At 50.2% G+C, this 21,832-nt stretch overlaps 3 protein-coding genes across 22 annotated transcripts in view; 1 reads left to right on the forward strand and 2 right to left on the reverse strand.

Annotated features, from left to right (window-relative positions):
- Window positions 1–947: 947 nt before the first annotated feature.
- DDHD2 (DDHD domain containing 2) lies at window positions 948–8,915 on the forward strand. 9 transcript variants are annotated; one of them, XR_006181521.1, is made up of 17 exons: window positions 948–1,002; window positions 1,133–1,329; window positions 2,179–2,417; window positions 3,127–3,216; window positions 3,351–3,471; window positions 3,817–3,906; window positions 4,713–4,848; window positions 5,079–5,287; window positions 5,385–5,452; window positions 5,550–5,669; window positions 5,873–5,968; window positions 6,047–6,173; window positions 6,261–6,590; window positions 6,667–6,831; window positions 6,919–7,081; window positions 7,201–7,665; window positions 8,175–8,915. XR_006181521.1 is itself a non-coding variant. In XM_042886322.1 (17 exons), the coding sequence occupies exons 2-16, from the start codon at window positions 1,140–1,142 to the stop codon at window positions 7,289–7,291; spliced, it is 2,235 nt and encodes a 744-aa protein (XP_042742256.1). In that variant the 5' UTR covers window positions 948–1,002; window positions 1,133–1,139; the 3' UTR covers window positions 7,292–7,318; window positions 7,527–8,914. The 9 variants fall into 9 exon arrangements, 6 of the variants coding, with proteins under 6 accessions (XP_042742256.1, XP_042742259.1, XP_042742257.1 ...); XM_042886322.1 differs by having other exon boundaries at window positions 7,201–7,318; window positions 7,527–8,914; XM_042886325.1 differs by having other exon boundaries at window positions 6,090–6,173; window positions 6,261–6,416; window positions 6,488–6,590; window positions 7,201–8,914.
- Window positions 8,916–9,363: 448 nt separating this feature from the next.
- On the reverse strand, window positions 9,364–16,371 carry PLPP5 (phospholipid phosphatase 5). Of its 2 annotated transcripts, none has more exons than XM_042886335.1 (8): window positions 16,290–16,371; window positions 11,636–11,744; window positions 11,260–11,350; window positions 10,931–10,994; window positions 10,461–10,585; window positions 10,186–10,356; window positions 9,889–10,093; window positions 9,364–9,781 (listed from the first exon to the last, which is right to left on the reverse strand). In XM_042886335.1, exons 2-7 carry the CDS (start codon window positions 11,738–11,740, stop codon window positions 9,924–9,926), a joined length of 726 nt encoding a protein of 241 aa, XP_042742269.1. In that variant the 5' UTR covers window positions 11,741–11,744; window positions 16,290–16,371; the 3' UTR covers window positions 9,364–9,781; window positions 9,889–9,923. The 2 variants fall into 2 exon arrangements, with proteins under 2 accessions (XP_042742269.1, XP_042742268.1); XM_042886334.1 differs by lacking the exon at window positions 16,290–16,371 and adding an exon at window positions 11,819–11,889.
- Window positions 16,372–16,769: 398 nt separating this feature from the next.
- NSD3 (nuclear receptor binding SET domain protein 3) overlaps window positions 16,770–21,832 on the reverse strand; it is a 29,244-nt gene continuing 24,181 nt past the window's right edge. For 6 of the 11 annotated variants that reach the window (XM_042886317.1, XM_042886311.1, XM_042886313.1 and 3 more), the window contains 9 exons: window positions 21,264–21,420; window positions 20,492–20,694; window positions 19,928–20,040; window positions 19,212–19,481; window positions 18,649–18,765; window positions 18,280–18,421; window positions 17,975–18,081; window positions 17,495–17,699; window positions 16,770–17,016 (listed from right to left, as the gene is read on the reverse strand). In XM_042886317.1, coding sequence (XP_042742251.1) covers window positions 16,775–17,016; window positions 17,495–17,699; window positions 17,975–18,081; window positions 18,280–18,421; window positions 18,649–18,765; window positions 19,212–19,481; window positions 19,928–20,040; window positions 20,492–20,694; window positions 21,264–21,420 — 1,556 coding nt within the window. In that variant the 3' untranslated portion in view covers window positions 16,770–16,774. Of the gene's footprint in view, window positions 17,017–17,494; window positions 17,700–17,974; window positions 18,082–18,279; window positions 18,422–18,648; window positions 18,766–19,211; window positions 19,482–19,927; window positions 20,041–20,491; window positions 20,695–21,263; window positions 21,421–21,832 lie in introns of those variants that run through there. The other 5 variants (XM_042886316.1, XM_042886318.1, XM_042886319.1 and 2 more) reach the window with 5 other exon arrangements.

Here is a 21,832-nt window from a genome sequence, read left to right on the forward strand (position 1 = left end):
TGACAGTGCTGCTGCTTCCACGGGCAGTCCCTGCTTCCAGGGCTGTGAAGGCAGAAGATTTGGTCGCTTTAGAATCTGAGGAGCTGGTTGAAACTATTTTCTGACATTTGTTTCATTTCCAGCAGCCGGGATCACACCGGGAACAAACTCACATCATCTCCTTGCACCCTCTTTGCTCCAAGGCTCGCTGTCAGATAAAGAGGTCGGTGGGTTCTAGCCGTGCAGGGAGACACGTGGAGCAGCGCCGGTTACCTTGGAGCGGTGACACCGCAATGCGGGCAGGCAGAGCAGAAGAGCTGCGCACAAACTGCCGCGTCGGCAGCGCTCCATGGGTCGGGGCAAAGGTTTCCTATTGCAGCGATGTGGTAGGAAGGGCATCTGATACCTGATGGTAGGAAAAGCTGTGCCATTTGTACACGGTACTGGGGGTACGGGGGGCTCTTTTGGGGCGTTTTAGTGTCAAACTCATCCAGGTAACGAATTCCTTTGCAATGCTTCCTCTTCCGGCGCTGAGCCTCCGCTGCGGGAAGGGTTGGCTGAGGGTGGGGAAGGGAGTGATGGTAAGCTGCTCAAAAAGCACGACGGGCACGGCGGCGTCCCCGGCCGCGGGAGAACCCCGCAGTGACCGCAGCCCCGAACCGCGGTCGCGCATCCGGCTCAGGGCTGTAATTAATTAACGCCGGCCTTTAATTAACGCCGGTCTCGCAATCGGGCGAGGCGTTATCGCGGCCCCCGCGGGGTGAAACGGCCGCCGTATCCACGCGTGTGCGGGGTGCACCGCCCCGATCCCCGCCCGGCCCCACGAGCAGGCGCAACGCGGAACGGAGGCAGCGCCGGGGGCGGGGAGGGGAAGCGCCGCCCCGAGCGGGCGGAGAACGGAGCGGAGCGAGGAGCCGGGCTGGGAGCGGGGCCGGGAAGCAGCGCCGTGCCGCCGCTCGGGCCGGGGAGCCGCGCGGTGCGGGAGCGGCGGAGGCACCCGACGTGCGTGAACGGCCAACGTCGGTGCGTCCGTCCGCGGGAGCGGAGGGAAACGCGGTGGGGAAGCGGAGTGCGGCCTCCCGTTGCGGAGTGCGTGAGGGTGGGCGTAGAGATCCGCGCTCCGTCCATCTGTCCGTCCTTTCCTTTTGTCCAGGGGCGTCATGTCTGCTCAGGAGCAAAATCCGACGGTGTCCTCGCGGATCGCTGCCGAAGCTGCGGAGTGGGACGCGGGGAATGGGTACGAAGCGGTCGCTCCGCATTGGTTTTACTGCAAGGTGACCGGCGGGAGGGAACGGTGGCTGCCGTTCAGCGTTCAGGACTCGGAGCGGCTGGAAGAGGCTCACGGTGCAGGTAAGGGAGCCGTCCGCAGCCCCGGCTGCCTCCATCGCAGCCTGAGTGCAGCCTATGCGATCCGACACGGTGACGGTGCTGCAGCCATTGCCTTCAGCTGTCAGGGCTGTGCTTCGATAGCTTTCTGCTGTAAACACCTCATCCCCTGCATGCGTGATGGGGAACCGGCCTGGTGAGGTCGATGGGAAGCATCAGGTGCGTGCCCGAGGGAAGCAGGGTGGTGATGCACGGGGAAAGCCCACAGCTCCTGCCTGGGTTGCCACATTCCCCCTTTGGAATTTGTAATTGAGACTTGTGTTTGGTGGCAGCGCATCCAGTGCTGGAGCTGTAAGTGAATGGACAGTGAGGATGGAGAAGGGAATGTAAGGTCCGGCCTCGTTAATTTGGCACATGCTGTTAATTATACACCGTTGTGTTGCGAAGCACCTTTGAAAGGGGGGACAAAAACATGAGCAGGAGGGCAGAAATGGCAGCGGGGAGATCTGTCCGAGGAGACACTGCTGCTTCACAGCACGGGCAGTGGGGGCTGTGCTGGGATCTGAGCAGAGCTCTGGGTTCTGGAGGGGAACGCTTTGAACACAGAGATCTGCAGCCCTCCAGGGTCCCAGGGCCACAATTTCACACGTTGCCACTTCAGCCCAGGCAGGGAGAGCCCCTGAAAGGCTGTGCCCAAAGCTGGAAGGGAGGTGGCTGCTTACAGCTGAGTGCTTTCCTCTCACCTGCTGCCCCGGGGATGTTTGGGCATTTCCCCGCAGGCTGTAAGGGCAGCACTGGTGATTGCTGCTGCTGCTGCTGCTCTTTCATGGTGTGAACCCACAGAGCTGCTGCAGTCTCCTGTCTCTGGTTCAGCACACAGCTCAACTTCTTGGCCCTCACACGATTCATTGTGGTCTTCAGGGAAGGATAAAGGAGATGTGGTGGTGCCGACGTCGGGCGGGAGGTACGATGTGCACCTGAAGCAGAGGCAGCGCCTGGCAGTGTTCTGGGAGGAGGAGGTGTCCGAGGTGCGCCGCTGCACCTGGTTCTACAAAGGGGACAAGGACAACAAATACGTCCCCTACTCGGAGAGCTTCAGCCAGGAACTGGAGGTAAAAAACACCCCAGGGGCACACAGCTCACCAACAAGCTCTGCTTCTCCCTGCCAAATGCTGCCCTGACATCCCAAACTCCATCTGCGCTGCTGTTGCACCTGAGGACACGAACTCACAAGAGGCTTTGGCGTTTTCACGGCTGATTAACATAACTAAATACTCCTCTGCTTCCCTTTCCTCCCCATTCCCAGAGCGTTCTGCTCAATGCCCGGTTGTTCTTTGCCAGCCATGCAGCTCTGGCCCATCCTGCAGCCTCTCCCCGCTGTCTTTGTTCTGTGTTTCCCCCTGACCCTGCCTGGTACCACAATTCGGTTCTTGCTGTCGTAGCACAGCCACCCTCACTGTGCTCACAGCTTTGTAAATGCAAGAAACAGTTCTTCCTGCTGCAGTGTCCCACAGAATGCTTGCTGGTCCCTGCTGTAAAGGCTGGGAGCTTTTTCTGCTGTGATTACAGTCATCTGTATTCTAATGTATGAAAATACATGGCTGTGGTGGGGAAGCTTTCTGCTTCTATTCACAACAGTGGCTTTTTGGAAACTTTAGCAGGCGATACAGAGAGAATCCTGCAGCCTCACCAGTTTGGGCCTGGATGATTTCTATGCCTCTTTCACAAAGCAGCACTTGAAATGGGTGGGAAAGGTCTCAAGTGGTTGAATATTCATAGGAATACCCTCAGCTGACTCAGAGAGGATGTTCTCTTCCTCAGGAAGCGTACATGATTGCTGTAACCTTGGACGAGTGGAAGAAGAAGTTGGAATCCCCAAGCAGAGAAGTCATCATTTTGCACAACCCCAAGGTGAGCAGAGCCTGGTGGCCGGGCAGGGACAGCCTTTGGCCATCAGTGCCTCTTGCCAGCCTTCCTGGGAGCCCGGTGATGCTCTTGGCTCCAGCACCCAGTGCAGCACAGTGATCAGCCCTCCTTGCTCACAGCTGATGGTTCACTACCACCCTGTTGCCACCTCCGACGACTGGGGCTCAACTCCTACAGAACAAGGGCGACCAAGGACTGTGAAGAGAGGAGTGGAGAACATCGCCGCTGAGATCCCCAACGGTGAGCGTGGGTAAACTTGGAGCCTCCCTTACTGTTATCCAAAGCACGAAGGGAGCACAGCTCTCAGCTGCAGGCTGGTGGCTGCCTGCTGCTCGCCCTTTCCCTGCTCTGCAGCCGTGACCCAGCTCTGTGAGCTAACCTGGCAGTGAGGACAGGCACGTCTTCCTGTCTAACCCCTTCATTTTCCACTTGGGAAAGTACTTACGCAAACCAAAGTGTGTGGGAAGTAGAGAACAGAATGTTGCCCCACCTGGTGCCCGTCAGAGCTGCAGGTGGGGTCACTGGGTCAGTTCCTTTCCAAGCCTCGGCCTCTAGGGCTGAGCTCCGACCTCTTTCTACCCGCAGGAGAACCTCTGCAGATCGACCACCTGGTTTTTGTGGTGCATGGGATCGGCCCGGCCTGTGACATCCGCTTCAGGAGTATTGTGCAGTGCGGTAGGTGTGGAGCCAGGCAGGGCTGCTGCTCCCATCCACACGCTGCTTTGAGCTGAGGGTAAAGCCTTGGACAATGAGAAACGCTGTCAGAGCGCAATTCAAAGCATCCTGGCGCTCAGCTGGGCTGGCTGCGTGGCCCGATTTGCTGACTGCAGTGGGGAGCGTGAATCAATGCTCACTAAGCCATGAAATCCCACTGTCTGGAAAGGTTTGGGCAACTGCTTTTCATCATTGCATTCTGCTGCTGCTCCAAAATGGGGTTTTTTTTCACATTGGATGTGGGTTTTCCAGCTGTCTAAACCTGCTAAGCTATGACACAGGAACTGATTACATCTGCTCGAATGCAGTCTGTTCTTCCATACGTTCACCTAGCACAGCTGTTTCCACGGCTGCCCAATTAAAATGATGGAAATCAATCTCTCCCCCTTCTCAAAACGGAGTGATCTGTTCTCCCTCAGGCTTCCCCTTGTAAAATAGGCATCTTCACAACATTTGTTCTTCCCTTTACGTTCCTAAGAGTGCTTTTCTTGCCCCTTGTGCCGTCTTAAAGTGTTGCACGTGGGGCAGGAGGCTTGTCACAGATGGGGCAGCAGAATCCAGTAAACACACATGTAAGGACATGGAGCTTCCCTTGAGCTTGTAGTTAAAGATTCAAGGTCTTAGGGTGGCAGCAGCAGATTAAAGACCCTGCTGGGATTTCCCCCGGTAATGATCTTTTCTTTTATCTTATTAAGCGTTGTTGATGCACAAGCCTTGCCCTGCAGCCCTGCTGCTTTGCTAAGAGTTCATGCCTTTTTTTTTTCCAGTCAACGACTTCAGGAGCGTTTCCCTAAGCATGCTGCAAGCACACTTCAGGAAGGCACAGGAGCAGCAGCAGATCGGCCGGGTGGAATTCCTGCCTGTCAATTGGCACAGCTCCCTGCACTCCACCGGTGTGGACGTGTGAGTGCCCACAGCCCTGGGAGGCTGCTGCCTTCTCTTGGCTGCCATTGGGAGGAAGGGGCTCTGACACTCCTCTACTGGGCTCCTGGGCGCTCTGCTTTGGCCTCCAATGAAGGATTGCAATATCAGGATGGCAGCAGGCCTCCTCTGAACTCAAGTTTTGCCTTAGAGATGTGGGAGGGCTCACGGGCACCTCTGACTGCAGTTTCCTCTTTTTTTGCCCCCCACAGGGATCTGGAGCGAATCACTTTGCCGAGCATCAGCCGCCTGCGTCACTTCATCAACGACACCATCCTGGATGCTTTCTTCTACAACAGCTCCACTTATTGCCAGACCATCCTGGACACGGTGGCCTCGGAAATGAACCGCCTCTACCTCCTCTTCCTGCAGAGGAACCCAGACTTTAAAGGGGGGGTTTCCATTGCAGGTCACAGCTTGGGTAAGGCCCACGGATGTCCCCGTCGTGTTGAGCAGGGACTGTCCTGATGCTCAGGTTTTTCCCTAATGAGCCAATGATGCTCTGTCCTGGGTTTTAGGGTCCCTCATTTTGTTTGATCTCCTGACGAACCAGAAGGCTGCTCCTGAGGATGAGCACAGCAGGGAGGTATGAGCTCTGCCCCATGCATGGCGGTGGGGAAGGTAGAGAAGTTCTGAAATGCACCAAGAGAAAAAAGCACAATCCCTGTGGGCTTCGTTTGCAGGGATCCAAGGTAACTTCAAGCAGCAGGGATGCTGAGGAAGTAAAAGAAATCCTGCAGAAGTTGGATCTGTCTGAGTACTGCCCTGCTTTTGAGAAGGAGAAAATAGATGGGGAAGCGCTGGTGAGCAGCTCCGTTGTTTTGCTGTCTTTGTGTTTCTTTGTTTTACTTTCCAGTCCTCCCCACCTGGGTGCATCTTCCCAGTACTGAATCACCTGCACACAAAATGTCTCTTAGCACAGCAGGAGCAGAAGGACAAAGAACAAAGGTCTGACTGCACAGGAGCAGAGCGGCGCGTGCTGATATCTGCACTGCTTACTTTCTAGCTCTTGTGCGGAGAGAAAAACCTTGAAGAAATGGGAATTCCCTTAGGACCACGAATGAAGCTCCTCCATTACATCAGCTCCAGGAGGGAGACGCAGGTATGGCTTTTGCACGGCTCAGTCTCCTCCTTCCCAGCCACATCACTCAGCTCAGACTCGTGCAGGGTCCCCATGCAGCCTGCAGGACCTGCCCTCACCAGGGCTCCTCTGTGTTGTGCAGGGCACCAAAGAACACAGCACTGCCAGGCAGCACAGCACCACTGCCAGCAGGGATGGCCCATACCCAGACATCAGCCTGGGGCAGGTAACTGCTGAGCTGGGAGCAGTGGGACCACAGCAGCACGGAATGTGTCTCATGAAACAAAAACCTAACCCTCCCTTCTCTCTGTAGGTCTCTGCCAACTACCCTCAGCTGCTCTACAAGCCCGCCATCTTCTTTGCCTTTGGGTCTCCCATTGGGATGTTCCTCACGGTGCGAGGGGTGAAGCGAATCAACCCGGATTACAGCCTGCCCACCTGCAAGGGCTTCTTCAACATCTTCCACCCCGTAGGTATAAGAGCTGCAGCCCTCCGGTGCGAGGCACAGCGCTCAGCCCACGCTCACTGCTCTCCCCACAGTTCGACCCGGTGGCATACAGGATTGAGCCCATGATTGTCCCAGATCTGGAATTTGAGCCCATGCTGCTCCCACACCACAAAGGCAGGAAGAGGATGCACCTCGGTAAGGAGCACGGCCACCCCTCGCCCCAGCCCAAAGCCACGGCCTCGTGCCTGAGAGCAGCCCCTTGCCTTTGCAGAGCTGAAAGAAGGGCTGACACGTATGAGCGTGGATCTGAAGAACAACCTGCTGGGGTCCCTGCGGGTGGCCTGGCAGTCCTTCACCCGCGCCCCGCTGGCAGCTGTGGAAGGAACAAGCAGTGAGGGGGAGGCAGAGACAGAGGCGAGCGCAGAGAAGCAGCCAGGTCAGTGAGCACAGGGCTGGAGGAGCACCAGGCAGCGCTTTGCTGTGTGCTGCTGCTGCTGAGACAAACTGCTGTTCCTTCCTCCAGATCCAAAGCCAGAGGAGGCCCAGGCGCCAGCAAAGGAGGATCCCTCCCTCATTAACGTGGGGAAGCTGAACGGGGGGAATCGCATCGACTACGTGCTGCAGGAAAAGCCCATTGAGAGCTTTAATGAGTATTTATTTGCACTGCAAGGGCATCTCTGCTACTGGTAAGCTCCTGCCTGTCGTCAAGCTTCAGATTCGTGTCTGCTGTAGGCAGAACGCTGCCAGTCTTAACACCAAGGTGAGGAGAAGCATTGCCTGCTCACGCCTGTGTCCCCACCTCCAGGGAGTCAGAGGACACCGTTCTGCTGGTTCTGAAGGAGATCTACCAGACAATAGGTGTTACACTGGACCAGCCTTTGCCAGGAAGCCAATGACCACCCTGTGCTGTTCAGCCACTTCTTGTAAGTCACCTTATGCCTACACTTCCAACCTTCCTCGGAGACCCCAGACGACATAAAGGCCATTTGAGGGAATAATGTTCCTTATTTACAGAGCTGGTTGGGCTTTCCTTTGGCCTTTCAGCACACAGGGCTTCCTTCCTCTTTTATCGTGCACAAAAGCACGTCAAGACGCAAGATTTACTCCAGTGTTCTCCCTTTGCTTTCTTAGATACAATTCAATTGAGTACTCACCAGGAAAGTTCAGATTTCTTCTCTGCCTTCCTCTCTCCTCTGCTGCCGTGCCCCGCATGCTGCTTCCCCAGTACTTGCTGCTGCCTGGAGATAAAGATGGTTTTCCTCCATTTTGGGTAGGAAAAAAACCAATCAACCAAAATCCACTTCTGCAAACACACACACAGCACTTACACTGTGACTCCCTGTGGCAACACGTGCTGTCAGCCCTGAACTTGTCTGCCCAGCTTGTAGGTTATCACAGGCTTTGCAGTACTGATGCAGACAGCTGCTTGGGTGAGGAAATGCGATACAAGGGCCTGAACCCAGCTGTGGGCTTAGCAAGGATACTCTTAGCTTGGGACCTTGAGAAATAAAAGCCTTAAACACACAGCATGGAGAGAGCAATAGCAGCCTTGAGCAAAGGAGATGCTGACTTCTCATGGGAGAAGGATGAGGCACTGCTCTCCTGCTGTAGCACCGGGCTGGAGTGCTGCAGCCTTTGGAAGGTGCAGATAAGGACTGTTGCTCATGGCCACGTGCACAGCACCCCAGGAAAGCTTTACCTCCAGATCCAAACTGGATTGGGGAAAGCAGCTGCTCCAGGCACTGGGCCCTGTAGGGACAGCCCTCCTCTGCTCTGCAGGAGCACACAGCAGTACTGAGTTGAAAGTGGCTACAGGGATCTCATGCCCGTCAGGCTCCAGCCAGTGGTTTTGTTGGCAAGTACAGCAAATGCTGCCAGCGAAGGCAGAGCCCAGATCTGTTGGGTCTGAGCACTGCCTCAGTGACTCCACCGAAGAGATTCAAGCAGTCCAGCAAGCAGCACAGCCCACACCTTGCTGTTTTGTGTTAGCTCTCCTCCAAGGGCAACAGAGAGCCCCAGGTGATCAGTTCCCTGTGACCCAAACCACTGCCAGGCTGCAGCTGGAGTCTCAGAGCGGGCAGGGGGCAAACGTTTCAGTGGCATTAAGGTCACTGCAGCCTTTGGAAAGAGCCACCTCCCTCCTGCTGACTTCTGCCCTGCATGGGGTAACAAGCCTTGTTTCCATAGCATCCATTTGTTTGTCCTCTGTTGTATTTCGTTATTTGCACTATTCAAAAGGTGTTGTTTGCAGCCTCCAACCTCCTCCCAGCCCAAAGGAACTGCAGCTGTTCATTCACTTGACTGCAGAAGCAGACATTCTGCTCCTCCAGAGTCTGAGTTACCGATTGCTAAACGCCTCCTATGGGAGTAAGAAAAGGAACAGTCTTAACATGGGACACTCGTGACCAGCTTTTTAAGTTATGCACTTTGTTAAAAAAAAAAAAAAAGATTAAATACGTTTTAAATGTTATTTAATGTCTTTTCCAGTAAAAGCCAAAACAAATAAACAGATGACTGTGATGCATTCGGGGGAGAGGAGAGGAGTGGGTCGAAGAATTTACGTTTGCATAATTTGAAGGGAAAGAAAAGCAATGCCTGTGAGTTCTTCTGAGGCTGCAGGGTCACGTGGGGCTGATGGGGCCCAAACTGATGACACACCAGTTACTGTTGTTCCCTGAGCTTGAGAGGCACACATCTCTCACTCTGCTGGTCTCACCTTGCAGTTTGCACACACACGTGTGACACAGAACGCTCCCAGGGATGGTGGAGACTCCTGAGAAACCATTAACCTACAGCAGTCCTGCCAGAAAGCTGTGCTTAGATTCCTCCTTACAACTGTGTTAAAGCTGCAAGGGGAAAGAAAGCAAATAAGCACCTGCCTAGGAACCCATGCAGACAAACCAAGGTGCATCGACTTACATGGAACCCAGGCCCAGCCACTGAAGGAAGCTTTTGGTACCACAGCTCATTAAAAGTTAAACTCCTTTATTTGCCTAATTAAGAAGAAAAAAGAGCCAGCACAATAACACAAATAACAATCACGCTAGTTGCATCTTCTGTCTCACCCACTCGATCCACGTTAAAGGCTGCAGCCTTGCATTCATTACTCCAAATTAGTTCATCTCTGACTGATGAGATGCATTTGACCCCGGCACCACAACAGGTCCTGCCCTTCACTTCAACACACGCATCCCATGGGAAGGCATGGGGCAGCTCAGCTGCACTGAAGGGGACCTGACTGTGCTTTGCTGTGGACCCAGGAACACCCACAGCCACGGCGCAGCACATCACATGTCTCCAGTTTTCAGTGTAGGACCTTCTGAAGCTGGGCTGTCCTGTAGTCTCAACGTGCTGAAGCTCAGCTCGCTTCCCAAAGGAAGGGACACCTACAGAATTAATTGAAATGAAGCCACACACCTACTGAGCAGGACAGCTTACCACCTCAGACACATCCTGTGGGCCACAACCAGCCTTCCCCTGCCCTGATACTCACAGTGCAGAAGTGCCAGCAGAATACAGTGACATCACTTAAACGTCCAGGTGAAAGCTGGAAGCTGCAGGCTTTTCTTGGTGAGCTGGCAGTTGTTTAGATATAGACAGAAATGGTTTGTGGCACATGGAGTCCATAAGAGGAGGGTAGTACTGCCTATAGCAGAGGTACGCCAGCACAAATCCCATTGCCGAGCCAACCAGCACATCTGCAGGCAAGGCCAGGATAAGTTACCTTCCTCCACCTTTGCAGCCCCAGAGCAGCAGGCTGCTCCAGCCCTGGGCACCACAGCTGACCCACCTTGCCAGTGGTGCTTGTAGTCACAGGTACGGGACACGGCGATGAGCATGGCGATGAACAGGGGGAGGAGGAAAGCACAGAGCTGCAGCGCTGAGCCTCGCCGGCCAGGAGCAAAGCAGTGCAGCTTCCCAGCCAGGTAGAAGGCACAGAAGGAGAGGCCAGCAAAGGCGACTGGAAGGAAGGTCACAGAATGGTGTGTGTGACAGCAAAGCCACGCTGCCCTCTCCCCAGGCTCCTGCTCTCCACAAATTGCTGTCCAGGCACCCAGAACTTACATGAGGAATGCCCACTGGGAAAGCTTTTACGACCCTCAGCCACCAGGCCGGGGTCACCTGTGCAGGTCAGCTCTGTGTTCACTCGTCCGTCTGGGAAGCAGCGATAGAAGAAGTCTGGCCGTGGCCTGGGGCAGAGGAGCAGAGCAGAGCAGGTTGCTCCACACTCTGTGGGATGCTTGGAGCCTCAATGTCCCCTCACCAGCCCGGGACACACCACTGCACAGTCTTCCAGGATGACATTTTGTCACCCCAACCACAGCATGCAGTCACCCCGACCCCGGTGCAGGCCTCCATGTGCTCATCTAAATGATGCCTGGAGAACGGCACTGCTCTAATACTACATCTTTACAACTACAAAAAAACCTTTTGTTTCAGGCTGAGCACATCCAAATTCCAGCATCCAGCCCTTCCTCCTCCTCTCCTACCTCCAACACTGCACATCCCATCCCACACAGCCCGGAGCTCCTCACCTGCCCACCACGAGCTTCAGGCTGTTGGTGAAGACCCCGTTGAGGACAAGAGCAAGGCTGGCAGCTGGGAGAGAGCAGAGAGCTCCTATCAGCCCCACAAAGGCTGCCTGAGCTGCTGGTGCTCAGCTTGCAACGTTCTATGCCTCACTGCTCACCAGGCACATCCCGTGCAGCACTGAGGTCCACGTGGACAAGTTGGAGCCAAATCGCTCAGCTTTAACACCCCAGCATAATGTCTGTGTCCTGGCAAGGACTCACCTGCGAGACCCCCCCCCCCTCGTGCTCCCCCAACCCCTCCAGGCAGCCCTGCGGGGCCAGGAGCTGCTCACCCAGGCACGCCTCCCGTGTGTCCTCGTGGTCAGCTCCCAGGAACAGGCGGGCAAGGATGATGAGCAGCACCGGAGACAGGAACGCGATGAACTGCAGCGAAGGGAAAAAACGGCCCAGCGTTAGCAGAGCAACCAAAACACGACGGTGAGAAGTTCTCAGGGGTATTTGTAAGCTCAGTTCAAACCCAAAGGGCGATTCCGGATGGTAAGGGCTAAAAGGACTACAAAAAATGGCTGTGCTGCTGCAAGAGCACTGCGCTCGCAGTGACTTCAGACGAGAACTGCAGGCATCTGCACGGCTTTGTGCCCGTAGCTTTGCTTTCAAGCAACAGCTGACAAACGAAGGCAAACCGAGCGCAGGAACCGCGGCACTTACGAACATCGGCGCCGTGGGAACGCGATCCGCTTCCACGTAGGGGTTGCGATAGAGCCACATCTCCTCGGGCTGCACCACGCGTTGGAAGGGCGGCAGCAGCTCCATCACCCTGCGGAGGGAAATGAGGGCTGCGGGCATCTGCGGGGCAGGGAGCGGAGCGGAACCCCGCAGCCCGGCACTCACCCGCAAACCGCCGCCAGCATCGCCCGCACCGCCGCCTCCGCCGCCAGCCCAGCCGCGCCCGCCCGCCGCATGGCGCCCACCGCGTGGCCCCGCCCCGGGTCAGAGTGCGGCGCCGCGAGTTCGAATCCCGGCCCCGGAAGAAAGGGGGGAGGCGGCCGGTGTTGGAACATTCAGAACGATTTATTGAAGTCAACCTCAAGCAAAAAGTTCAAATCGGTGGAATGTCATTTAAAAACCTTTCCAAATGAATCCTCACGGAAGCAAAAACACATCTGAATTCCAAAGTATTTGTAAAATAAAAAAGGCAACATCTCAGTAAATATAATGTACAAAAATTATATGTTCTACCATCACACACATTCAGTAAGAAGCTAAAATATTACAGGCAAGGCTAAGTACGCTAGAACCGGCTGACAATAAGCTACCTATGTACAGGGTAACCGAGCTTTACAGGCTTCACACTATGCAAGAGAACGTAGGCCGAACGACACAACCCCCAAAAATGGTATTTCTCAAAGCCTATGTGGCAAAACACCAACCATGGTACAGTAACACCCCAGAACAGCACCCGGAGCTCCGGGTCGGCTTCCCAGCTCTAGAGTGACTTCAGTGACTGCTGATGCATTGCAGGTAAAGACTGAAAGTGATTTTGTTAAAAGAACATCTCACAGAACCTACAAAGTTTGGTACGGAGGAACAAAGCGGACAGAAATGGCGACGCTGTGAAGGTCGGCGGTGAGGCCCAGGATCCCCGCAGGCAGTCGTTGCCATTGCCTTCACTTTGTGAGAAAGGAGAAGTGGCACCAAATGGACACAGAGCAGCGATGCAGGGCTCCCATCCTCACCCTGGAGAAGGGACCAAGAGCTCACAGCCGGCACGGAGTCACGCACGCTGTGCGCCCTTTTGTTTTCACATTAATTACCTGTGCAAAGGAGATTAATTCCCATCCATTCCCATTAATCTCCTGTGCAAAGCTCAGATCTCCACTCAGTTCCCCCCTCCTCCAGCAGTGAGAGCCCCTCGCTGGAGCACAAGGACCCGAATCCGCCGCTCAGCAACGCGACACGACAGGAAACAGCTTCTCTTTTCCTCCTTAGAACAAGGTTGTGAATACATCCAAAGGATAGGAGTGTATCAGAAGTGCAAACCATTTTGCTACACGAAGGTAAGGCGGGGGGGGAAAGGGGGGAAAAGCTGAGACCAAACACAAAATGGCCATCGCCGCTCAGGCGGCACCGCAGAGTCCAGTGCCACAGGAGCAGAGCTGACAGCAGGGAGGTGAACACATCTTCGATGCCGTATACAAAACAAGGGATGTATAAATAAAATAATAACAATAATTAAAAAAAAAATAATAAGCTGTATAAGGAATGCAGAGCTTCAAGTACATTAAACCCTGAATTCAATGAGGCAGAGGTTTCATGTTAAAGTGACCACTTCGTACCAGCGCTGGACGTCCCCTCCCGCCCTCCTCCCCACCCACCCCATAGTTCTGTAAAGTCTCCATATATACAGATTCTATGCTCATTGTTAATTACATCTAGTAATTGTGTCTCTCGTTCTATCCTGAAACAAAGATAACAAGGTTTTAGAAGAAAGGCCAAAATCCTACATTCCAGCCTCATTGTAACTCTCTCAGACCGTGGTGGTGACCAGAGAAGGGAATTTGCCCATACAAATCATCATCATGCCATCCTTCCTGAGCTGCAAATAATGCCTTTGATCCTTACAGTCCATTGACAGGACAAGTCTGATGAATTCTGAAAGCTACAATAATTAATGCTTGTGTCACGTGTGCAGGAAACTGCAGTAATTGACCATTGCACCATTGGGTTGTGATCTGCAGAACGTCCACGCGTGCGTACTGCAGAGCACAGTAAACACCAAAGTCCTGCTAACTTAGCAGAGCAGCTCAGATGCTGCACACTACAGAGAGATCCGGGGTCGGCTGTGCACCTGAAGCACAGCAACTCCCTCCAAAAAAATCAGACAAAAGTAAGGGAGAAGCAGGATTGCACGTCCCAGCTAAGGGACAGGAGGTTGCACAGCTCAATGGAGCAGCTCTGGGGATTTCCTCCAGGCCTTTGCTGCCCAGCACTGCTCCCCTCACTCCTGAAACCACACAGATGGGATCCGGCAGCTGATGCCACTTAATCACAACACAGATCTGTCACATCTTTTTCCCCCCCCTCGTACAAAGCAATTGCACTCTCTTTCTCCTCCATTGACCAAGATGTGGTTGAAAAGGTGTGTTTTAAAGCTCTGCATTTGGCATACAGAACAAACTCAGCACAACTATCAAGCTATTCTGAATCCTTCCTCATATCACCCTCTAAGATTTCAGATTCACCTTCTCTTCAGTAGTGTGACATCCAGTTCTGATTTTTGTTCGTGAGCTGCACAAGCTTACAAACCAATTTCCTGCTTTCCCTTTTGAGTCCAAGCCCAGCTGCTGGCTATCATTATTACTTTTTTTTTTTGGTGGAAAAAAAGGAGCACCTGTAACAAGTTTGAGAAAAAAAGTTAACCCGGAATCAAGTGGGATGGCACAGGAGTAGCAGCAGGCCCCAATTCACAGCATTTCAGAAGTTTTTAAAGCCTTTTGCAAACCTTCACATTCCGTGCTATGCAGCATAGCAGAACATCACAGCAACAGGTTGCACGTGGCAGTTGATGCTCACCAGCTGTGTTCTGCTCACTGCCATCTCCAACAGCTGCGAAGGCTTCTGGCATCAGCACACCTCAGCACGGACACAGAGTGAGGTGCACTCACACTACAGCACATCTGTAATCATTGGAATGCTCTGACTTCCCAAGAGAAAAATCATTTCAACACTACCAAGACTAATAAATAAAAATAAAGTAAACACATCAAAGCCTTACAGACACCGCAGCAACGGCTGCGTTTGGAATCGCTGAGGAGGTGAAACACCCCCAGTAAGAGCTTAAAAAGAGACATTTATCACACAAAACGCTCAGAAAAATAAAATCCTTTCCGTAAATATTTTCGTAAAAAATATTTCAAGCAAGATTAGTGTTTCAGACATTCACTGCAGCATGGACCACGAGAAGTGCTTTATATTCCCACCAGCTGAGCCCAGCAGCGCTGGCGCTGCTGCGCCCCCAAACACCCCCAGGCTGCAGGAAGGCTCAGAGGTGCACTGACAGATCAGCTGCTGGGCACCACGGCTGCTTTGAGGGACTGTAGTGTATTTTGTAACTTCACAAGTGCACAAACTTTTGGTTTTTTTTCCCTTCCCATCCATAAGTTTGAGAATGAGAAGGACAGCAGCCAGAAGCAGAAGCTCCACAATCCCGTGTGTCTTCCTTGCCTGTTTTCTCAGGCTGAGAAAGTCACCACGTTCCTGCAGGTTTATGTCAGCAGTTTCCCAGAGACAGGGTTCTTGAGAATTAATTCAAAGGCTCGATTTAGCCAGATGCCAGCAACGCTTCAAATTAATTCCTTTTGTTCAGGGCTACCTCCAAGAGCCATTAGCAAAAAGCCAGCACCAGCACACAGCCAAAGCACGCTGACTGCAGCGCTTGGAAAGGTTGCAGGCTAGGGGAGGAGATTCAAAGACCAACTTCAGCCTGGAGAAACTAATCCCTCTAAGCTCCTTGCTTGAGGATTGCAGGATAGGATAGGTTTGCAGAAGAAAATCTGGAGCAGGAGCCTACCTAAGCCAACTCAGGAACCTCACTGAAGCAGCCTGCTCCCCTGCAGATTAACAAAGGAAATACAGAACACAAACACCCCACCAGGCTGAGGGTGGCTGCTGTGAATCCCATTACCTGGCTCAGCAAACACTGTTATGGATGAAGTGCTGTAGGGGAATAACTTGCTTTTCTTAGCTCTGTTAACAGTGAACGTTATAAAGTCAGAAAATCTTTTTCACTAACAACATGAACGTTCAAATCAAAAGAAACATGAAGATGGGTTGGATTCCTTAAGCACTCGAATTTCCTCTGGAGCCAATGGGAGTCTGAGAAGAAAGCAATAAAGATCCACAATAACATAACGGCCATCAAACAAGCGCAGAACTTGGCAGGTGACAAATCCACACACAGAACAATCCTCCACCAAAAGCAGTCAGAGGCAGTTGCTCCCAGGGCAGCAGGCTGACCTCAGTTCTGTGTGCTGCAGTGCGACCAAGGCCAGGAGCTCTCCTAACTAGGAAGGTTCTCCTAGTAAAGAAATGACCAGTGTGCAATTCAGCTCCTTCTGAATTTCCACCTGTCTGCAAACACCACCAATTACAGCTCTCCAAGCAACTACTTCCTTCCTTCTTAAGACATCAGCACTTGTGTTACAAGCACTCCCAAAGAGCCATACACATTATTTCTCACAGGAAAAGCTTTACAGCAATATTCACAAGTTAAACATGATATACAACCTGCCTTTAAAAATTAAGTACGGAATGGAGGCATTTCAGTCACCTGGTCTGAAACCCACTTTTGCCTTCACGATACCTGAATGTTACACAGCGCAGGGAGGGTTTTGTTCTTGTTGTAAACTAGACGTAGGAGTTACGTTGGCTTCGCTGTTTTTCTGTTTGTTTTTAAAGACACGCTGACTGATCCAAACCAGATCTTCAACATCCTTGAAAAATTAAATAAATAAATATGTTGCTATGCTTTGTTTTCTACACTTGAACATCTTTAAACAGAGTATTCTTTTCAACTGTCAGAAGGTCTACTGTTTGCTTTAGAAGGCCGAGACGTTTGTTTCCCAACAGAAAGAGCTGCTTGTAGCACATTCAAGGGTAAAAGACCAAACAATAAAAAACAAACACCACTGCCTGCTTCTGCTTGGTAAGTGGTCCCACTCCCAGTTCACACAAGACAGCGCCGATGATACAGACTGAATGTGGCATAGCAGTCTCTTCAAGTTCATCTATTTGCCCCTCCTCTTCTTCCCTCCCTTGTTGTTTTTTTGCTTGTTTTTAAACAAAAAATCACTCCTTTGCTTCTTCTACGGGATTCTGAGGTTCCAATTTGCATTTTATCTTGTTCCAGTACTCGGGTGCCACGGGAGATTTGGGGTCATGTGTGGAGCAGCAGAGACGGCCGTCCAGTGCCGATGCCACCAGGGCTCCTTTCTCGTGATCCTTACAGAACGAATGAGGGCAGAACTCACAGAACGAAACTGCAGGATTGCTACAGATGTCACACTGATGCCACGGACATTCCCACTTTCCTGAAGATAGAAGGGGAAGGGAGAAGAGAGAGACAGGAGGCTGAGCTTCAATGAGAAACAAAGGAAAACACTGAAAACTCGAATTCGAGTTGCTCTTGGTGTTAAGACACTCTTTACTTCTTCCTCCAGCAAACAAGCTAATTTTGAGGAAAGCTTCTATGCTTGCAACAGAAAGGCACATAACACATGATCTACCACATGATTTGTGGGTGGTGACCTTGGCGTATCAAGACGATGGCTGTACTTCAACTGAAAGAAAAGGAAAATTGATCCAAGGAACAGAAGCATCAAGTTAAATAACATTACAATGCTTCCCCTCTCCACGGGTTCCTGTTACAGGGCACATTGCCACCTGATAGACTTCTAAAGCCAGACAGCACTGCAAAACCAGCTATGCTTCATGTAAACAGCTGCCACAATTCAGCTCCAACACTGCCTCACTGCAGGAAGGAAAAGCAAGTGACAGGAATGCTCTTACCAAAGGGTGGTTGAGTCAGGTTAAGGCATAGGAGGTGGTAAGCTTTGGGACAGTCCTTTTTATCACACATGACAAGTTCTCCCCCATCTCCACACTGGAAACAGTTGTCTTCGTGCATCTGCTTCTGTTCTGTTTTTATTTTCCTCTTCTTCTGCTTTAATTTTGCATTCTTCACCTTCTCTTCGTTTGCTGTTGCAAATGCTGTCTAGCAATTACCAAGATAACAGCAGTCACTTTATAAATCCCTCCCATGAAAATAAATTTAATCACCTTTGGCTGTTATTTGCATTAATTAGGCTCACATTAAATTTGCTCAAAAAAGCTTTTAAGGTACAGAAGTCAGGAATGCACATCCACATGAATCTGAAGTAACCAATTAGTAAATTAACTTTAACTTGGAAATGGCTGTACTACAGTTCATAACTAAAATCTCTAGAGACTTTCAAGGGAGGAAAACAGATCCAATTTTCACCCACATACCTTTGGACGCACTCCTAGGAAACCACTGCAGTTTTCTGCTCCACAGTGACACTCAGTCCTGCCATTCCCAAGGCAATCCAAGTTATAATTAAATGTTAACTCCATTCCTAAAATGTAAAGAACAATTCGTCCACACTGACCCTGAGGAAAGCAGGTTTGCATCAGTAACATTTCTACCTCAACAAGTGACCAAGTTCTGATAGATGTCACTTGGATTAAGCAGTTTCCACAAAGAAAACTGGGTAAAAGTCAGAAGCTTTGGATTTTAACAGCAGTGCATACACACAACAGAGCCATCCTCTTACCTGCAGGAATGTCACAAAGAGCAAACAGCCCAACTCTGATGTCACCATTCACTGTCCATTTCTGTGTTTCACAGTTTGGATTACAACTGTGGTTCATAAAGCGAGAATAATTCCCCTTTGGACCAGCATCTATGATCCGATCCTTGAAATGAAAAGGCAGAGAAACAGCACAGATTATGTTTGGTACTCACAACAGAAAAAGTCTCCTGCTGACAAGTAACTACATGCTAAGAAGGGGAAAAAAGATTCTAGTTCAAATTAGTGAGAACAGGGAAGTTTTCCAGAGTCACTCCTACAGAAAAGGGCTTTATGAAATTGAAATAGTTCCAACCATAAACAGCTTATACTGAATGAAATCATAGTATTCACCTTCGTAACTGTTAACATATAAAAATTGGTTACACTGTTTTCATGGGCACGTTTGATTCGCAGTCTGCACTCTTCTTCATCAATGAGCTCCCCAACGTATTCATTCACAAATTCACCCTGAAAAGTCAAAAAAAAACAAAAATAAAACCACATGTAAGGTGACTTATTGTGCCAAAACTCTACGACTTCATCATCTTCATTGGAAGAAATCAGCATTCAGACTACTTCTCCAGGCCGAGGTCTCCCTTTTGCCCAGCAGTCACTGAGAAAACACACGGGTTTTTGCCTCCTAGAAACAAGAGACAGCGACCTCATCCCCTCCACCCATGGAACCTGAATTCAGTCACCTGAAACTCGCTTTTGTTCTGGGAGTAAATATCAAGTTTATGACAACTCTGTCAGAACAGCTGAACGGGTTTCACCATCAGTGCTGCACCCACACAAGTGCCTTTGAAACACTTAAAATATTTCACCTGGGAGCAGTGAAACTTTTGTCTGCGTTTCCTCAAGTTGCAGCGCTCTCACCTACTGTAAAAAAGGAGTTTTGTTCACTTTCATTCTACCTTTTTAATGTTCCTTTTTGTCCTGAGACCCCATCCACGTCGATCGGTTTTGATGATTTCAGCATCAGGGTAGAGCCTCTTGGTGAAGCACTGGTTCTGACACCTCTCTCCTGCTGGGCACACCTGGGGGTGGCACTCATACTGCAGCATCCTGTTCAGACACTCGGACTCCAGACCACAGGGGTTCTCATCAGATGGCTTGCAGTTACAGCGGGGGATTTCTGACAGATCAGCCACCTGAATCTGAACCTTCCCTATTACCTTGTTGGACTGCAGAACAGAGGGACAAAAAGAAGAAAAGCTGAGGACAATGAGCACAAAGATTCTGAACAACTTTTTCAAGTACAGGATTTCTTTACGCTAGAATTAAGAACTTCATATGAAAAATATGGAGCCTGACATGTCCCAAACTGCTGGCAAGAATCAGATTCCACAGCTCTTAAGTAGGCTGAGTGGGCAAAAAGGTTGTAACAGCCAGCATGAAACTAAGAGGGATGAGAGCAGCTTGCAAGCAGCAAAGCTCTGCCTTAGGTCGAGCTGATCTTCAACTGTTAACTTGGACTGATACTCTGCTAAAAGAATGGTTTTTGGTACCATGAGAGAACAAAAGACTCTTGAAAAGAACATCAAAATGATTCTTGTGCATCTCCTTAAGCTGAGATTGTTGCAAACATGCAATTAGCTTACTCATAAACAGAAAAAAGCAGCCAACTCACTTTAATGTGTTTATATGGTGGAGGTTTCCTTGAATTTCTTTCAATTTCTAATGCTTCTTTGCTTTCTCTTTGTGCTTTCAGCTCCTGGAAACGCTTTGCTGCTTCTTCAAGTGCTGTTCAAGGGAAGGAGTTCAAAATAGGAAGCAATTAACACCAGCTGCTGTTAATCAAACATATACTTTCTCTTTAAGCTAAGAACAGAAATGCATACACAAAAATCCAGAAAGTTAAAGATGAGTTATTGCAGTACATCATGGATCTAGCTTTATCAGATACTTTTCAGCAGAAACTGAGATATTGAACAATGATCCCATGCAGCTGAGCCCAAACACCACCTTCACATTGTCCAGACTGTGAAAGAAGTGAACCTGCCCACAACAATACACAATGAGCAGGCAGTTACAATACTTTTTATCTGCAGTTAAGGGATCTACAATGTTTGCAGCTTTATGTGTGAACACAGAACACCAGTCACATAATACTCCCATGCAGGTTAAGTGGTGATGGAGACACAAACACGTGGAATTTTTGTCATAAACCACTATAAACTTTGTTTGATTTTACCTTTCTTGAAGGTCTTGTTAATACTAGTTTGCCCCTCAGCAAAGCTTTTATCTCCTTCAACATAAGGGAAAACTCTGCCCTGGTGTACCCAATAGTAGTCATGTGAACCAAAGAAAAATACTGGGAAGTCCCCGATATCATGTTTGAGGCCCTGTATGTTGAGAGGCACAGACCTGGGATTGCAGATCTCTGCTGGCCACCACCTGGAAGCACAAAGAAAAGATGCATGTAAGTTCTGGCAACAGCAGCCTAAGCCTCCAAGCTTGCTTCGCTCTTACATCAAAAAATAAAAGCAGCCACTTCTTTCCCTTCAATTAAATTAACTCCTCCCTTACAGAACCAAGGCTACTTTTGCCACACAAAACAGCAGAAGCCCTTTGCTATTAAAGTTCTTGCTCTAAATTTTGGAAAAGCCTTGTGAGAAGATGACGTAAGAATGGATTTTTAAGACCACCTACAAATGCTTTTTGTTCTTGCAGGTGACAAAGAACAAACACAAGCTAAGACATCAGGGCTCTGAAGGCAGTCCCTGGTTTTCTATATTGCCATTGCATTTTACAGAACCAATGCCAGTAAAATTCAGTATCCTTCAGTGCCTGGAAAAGCAGGAGAACTCAATTTGAAGAGAAACACTGATGCCTGAAATGAAATAAATCGATCATTATATTTCAAGTTCTTGCTTTCCAAGACTCAGCTACTTTGAGTCACCCTCCTGTGATCGTACAGGACATTCAAACAAAACAACAAGAGAAGAACAAAATGGTCAACATGCCTGTAATTTCCAAGCTTGACCCAAACAATCTGCTTGTAACGTAGCTTCTTGCCAGCTTTACAGTCATTGCAATTCCAACATCCTTCAGGCATGTCTATGTTGAGACACTCAGGGTGAAAGGAAGCTGGGCAGGATTCACAGCACAACAGTTTTCCACCTTTAAACAAAGAAACCCTGTCTGGTTTATAGAAGTAAGGATTTGCCTCCTCTTGTGCACAGCAATTGATATCAATTTTTAGTCATATATTCTCAACCTTCGCTTGCCTCACAGCGAAAATATGCCAAAAGGAAGGGATCAAGTCAAATTTACAATGCTGGATTAAAATAAAAGCTGCAGTGCATTTCTGCACTTCTGCAATGTGCAAATTGTGGCTCTTAATTGCATCAGCCATCTACTACAAAGCAAATGCTTTTTTCAAGGTGAGCAAAGTTGGCAATAGAAGCAACTCGAAGGAAGCACTAGAGATGGAAGCAGTGCCATCAACTTCAATGCCTTTGGTGATGGTCAAAACTTGAACGGTGACAAAAAACCCAATTCTAAGAAATACTTTTTCAATCAACATTGTTAT

This window comes from Lagopus leucura, unplaced genomic scaffold (genome assembly GCF_019238085.1).
Source record: "Lagopus leucura isolate 7727_CA_CO unplaced genomic scaffold, USGS_WTPT01 Super-Scaffold_100056, whole genome shotgun sequence".
Lineage (NCBI taxonomy): Eukaryota > Metazoa > Chordata > Aves > Galliformes > Phasianidae > Lagopus > Lagopus leucura.